At 45.7% G+C, this 3,809-nt stretch overlaps 1 protein-coding gene across 1 annotated transcript in view; it reads right to left on the bottom strand.

Moving 5' to 3' along the window:
• RB1 (retinoblastoma 1) overlaps window positions 1–2,210 on the bottom strand; it is an 85,393-nt gene extending 83,183 nt beyond the window's left edge. Inside the window, exon 1 of the mRNA XM_009999080.1 lies at window positions 2,144–2,210. Within this exon, the coding sequence (XP_009997382.1) occupies window positions 2,144–2,210 (67 nt within the window). The remainder of the gene's footprint in view (window positions 1–2,143) is intronic.
• Between the last annotated feature and the right edge of the window lie 1,599 nt (window positions 2,211–3,809).

Raw genomic sequence — 3,809 nt, 5'->3', positions numbered from 1 at the left:
CGCTGGGCTCCCGGCCGCCCGAACCGCGGGAAAGCGGCGTCACGGGCGGCCGCGCTGCCGTCACTTCCGCGCCCCGCCCGCCCCGCCGGGGCGGCTGCTGTGGCAGGGGGGAAACTACTGCGCTGTGTCAGAAACCTCCCCAGCATTTGTGAGATGTACCCAGCTCAGGAGTTTGTTCGGGCTTTTTCTCTGTGTGCAGTAACTTAAAGCCAGGACAACAGTGTTGTTTGGGTTTTTTCTGGTTCACAATCGGAATTAAACCAGTGACAGTGAATGCAGAACAAACGGGATTTCTGAGGCAAAGGAAGGTACATAGAACAGCAAATTAAATGTTCGAGTTGTAGGCTGCGGTGGGATTTAGACATTCCTTACGATTCTAGAGAAACTGACTGTAATTTTACCCTGGTTCTGAGCACATGTAAAACACTTCTGACGAGATGTTACCAGCTGCTGTGGAAGGCCCAGGGTGCAGGACTGCATGGAGACACAGCTCAACACAGGCAGCCTTTGAGAAGCAAAGCTAAAACCCCAAACCATGGCTGAGTCCATTGCCCGGCCCTCACAACTGACCCACACATAAGGATTGAAAAAGAGAGCAAAGCGTGTCTGAAAACTTGGTGAGAGCCACTCGAGACCCTCCCAGCTGCTTGCAAGAAGGAAACACCCTTCTGGGTAGCTTCCCTCCCAGCTGCCTTGACACGCTTCTAGAGCCAGGCCCTGGGTCATCGCAGTGAGGTGCAAAGAATTTGTGTTGCTCTCATAACCCCCTGTGCATTAGTGCTTAGGGAGCATAATACCCTTTTAAATAGTTGGCAACCAGCCTCAGTGTGAATACTGATCTCCTAAAACGGTTAGTGTGCAGAGCACCTTCTCCAGTCACATTGGATGCACATTCCCAGCCAGCAAGGCAGCTCCTCGCCATATGCAGGTACAACCAAAGCACAGTCTCAGAATGCTTCAAGTTAGAACTGGAGGGAGAAATGAGGCAGCAGAGCTGCAATAAACTCTAGTCCTCCATCCTGGAGCTTCAGATGTAGTAACTACATCTGTAAGTAGTTACTACAGTAACTGCAGTAAGAAGACTTAACATGTGTTTGTATTTCTAAAGGCAGGAATGTGCGTGTGTAAAACTGTAAATTGCTGTACCTTTTCCCCCCACTGTTAGATACAGTGATTTTAATGTTTTAATACTGTATTTTAAAACTTTATTGTCAATGGCTTTGGGCTTTTAGAATAAAATGACAAAGAAAAGAAGAAAAGCAGCTCTTAGTGGCAAGAAAAAAAAGAAACACTGCAAGATCAAATGAGATATTCATGATAATTTCTCATCTGGGCTGACAGTATCTTTATTCTAAACATCTTGCAACAACAGCTTTTAAAGTGTAGGTCATCGAGACATGTTAGTCTGTGAAACTGCCCCATCAGGGAGTCCTGACTCATTGTTTCCAGCTGCTAGACAATCTTAAGTATTATTGTAATTTTTTCACTTAAAACTGTTGCTATAGTTTCATGGTAATTCCCAGTGGGAAGAGATGTCATGCCTTCACTACAAATGAAACCAAGCCTTTATATTTTGCCTTTTACTGCTCAGATAGGATAGAAGCTTGCTTCATTTTTTATTTTCTTAAAAATCAAATCTTTATGGTGGGGAAACTTGATTTTCAGGTGCACCTCATGGTCTACCAAGACTAGCTGCTTACTTCTACATTACAGACCACTTAAGTTACAATAAAAATTACATCAGTTCTTCTGAAGATTCGTGAGATACATGTATGCACTAAAACCACTGAATTGGTAGCTTCTGGATATTAGTCCAAGTACTAAATATTAGCAGAATTTGTGCTTGAATGAAGCCCATAAGCTGTAAAATTCACAAATAAAAAAATGTCTGCCCAAATTGCCCCCATTTCCCTGCAGAACTTACCGAGGAGGGGGCACAAACTCCACAATGGCCTTTTCTGTGCTTGGACATCCCTTGCACTGTGCACCAGCCACCAGTGTCACCTGGAGCCCAGCTGCCCCTGTCAGAGTCCTAGCACAGGGCTATCAGGAGTGAGGTGGTGGTGGACCTGCCCCGGCTCCCTGCAGGAAAACTCTTCTTCAGCTGCTGCCCTTCAGGCCCCAGGCCTTAAGAAGGACTTACCTGGAGCACCGTTTGGAGCACGAGATGGACTGAAGTGATAGCTCCACTTCAGGAGTACCTCGAGCATGCCCAAGCCATGGTTTGAAACATGCTTTTTCCACTCCCCAGCGTGACCTCCCCTGGGGACGCTGCCGTGACATTGCACTGGCATCAGGCTGCCCTTGAAGCTGGAAATGGTTTATGGGTGTGCTGAGGTGAAGCTGGCTGCTTGTACCCCTTGTTGGTGAGCCTGGCCCCTAGAGTAATTGTTTCCTACATAATGACTCCTTTCAAAATAAGGATAAAAACCAATTCTAAAAGCTAATATTCCTACAGTGATGTAAAATCCATAGGGACTGTGACAAACCTCAACCCATTTCTCCTCCAACAGTTCAAAGTCTCTCTATATTCACTTTATTAATAAAAAGAATATTTTCATTCCATATTTAAACTCATCTCTAACTTGCTCTTCTCAGAGCTTTACAAAGTGCACTGCTGGAGTCTCAGATACTGCAGTGATGAGTTTAAGGCAGGAATCTCTGTCTGTAAGGTACCTAACCAAATTGCTAGCGAGACTTGAAAGGACACTGACTGCTGTTGCTGGATGGAAACATCTGCACGTAGATGACACCTATACACAAAACTGCAGGCTGCTGCAGGGACACCTCTAGTTCTCTCCCTTTGAGAGTGCTTTAGAGAGGTTTTGTACTGATTTTTAGACTTCAGTGTCACTTTTTTTTTCTCTTTTTACTCAGGTAATTGTTTTTATCTACTTATAGAAAAATTAGAACTCCTTTTAGCTGTGTGAGGACCTTAATACATTGCATGTTCTCTGCAAGTGAAAATGGCCATTGGAATTGTGTCTCTTTTACAGATCTGTGCTAGCACTGAGGACCAGGGTACTAAAAAAATCTCTGACTAAGGCAATTTATCAGCTGAAGCCCTAGTGCCATCAGAAAAAAAACCCTCATCATTCCTGATATAGCTTTCCTTGCCCGTGGAAGGTTTCTGGACATGAGTGTGGGACATGCCTTTGCCTGCGCAGCTGCATGACACCACCTGCTTTGTCAGGCAGGTCCCGCCCTGCCTGTCCCCAGCAGGCAAAGAAAGCACTTCTAACCCTGGGCACATTCTGCCCCCGGGGTGTGCAGGGCATCCTGCACCCCTTCTGCAGGGCACTGCCTTTTGGTGGGCACTGCCAACTGGTTATTAAAGGTCAACAAACAAACAAGTCACAACCCTCTTGTTGCTTGCAATTACACAGCCACATTAATGACCCTGCTGTGATCCCTCCCTTCCTGCCCTGCTCAGTCCCAGGTTCTGCTTCCTCTTGCCGTGTGAAAAAGCGTGCTCCAGCATGGGCAACACCCTGTCCCCAGTGAGGATGTTTCCCATGCCTCCTCTTCCAAGACTTCCTAAGCCCACAAGGAGCGGAATATACTCTACTGGAAGTAGTTCTCAAGAATCTATTTAATTTTAACCAGCAACCTGAAAACCATTTGAAAATTAGCAACCGTAGCCTAGAGTGAACAGACACAGGCATTTCCTTGAGTTAAACTGAGCCATGATCTTGTGGGGTTTTTGTTCTTACTGTTCTGAAACTAAGATGATGGCATTCTTTACCAAGGCACAGCACTGAAATAGCTGAAAAGTGTTTGTGCATCATACTACAGCAAAACTAATGGCA

The sequence above is a fragment of the Chaetura pelagica genome, unplaced genomic scaffold (assembly GCF_000747805.2).
Source record: "Chaetura pelagica isolate M959 unplaced genomic scaffold, ChaPel_1.0 scaffold226, whole genome shotgun sequence".
Taxonomy (NCBI): domain Eukaryota; kingdom Metazoa; phylum Chordata; class Aves; order Apodiformes; family Apodidae; genus Chaetura; species Chaetura pelagica.
Note: the sequence above shows the minus strand (reverse complement) of the source record. Positions and strands in the feature narration are given on the sequence as shown.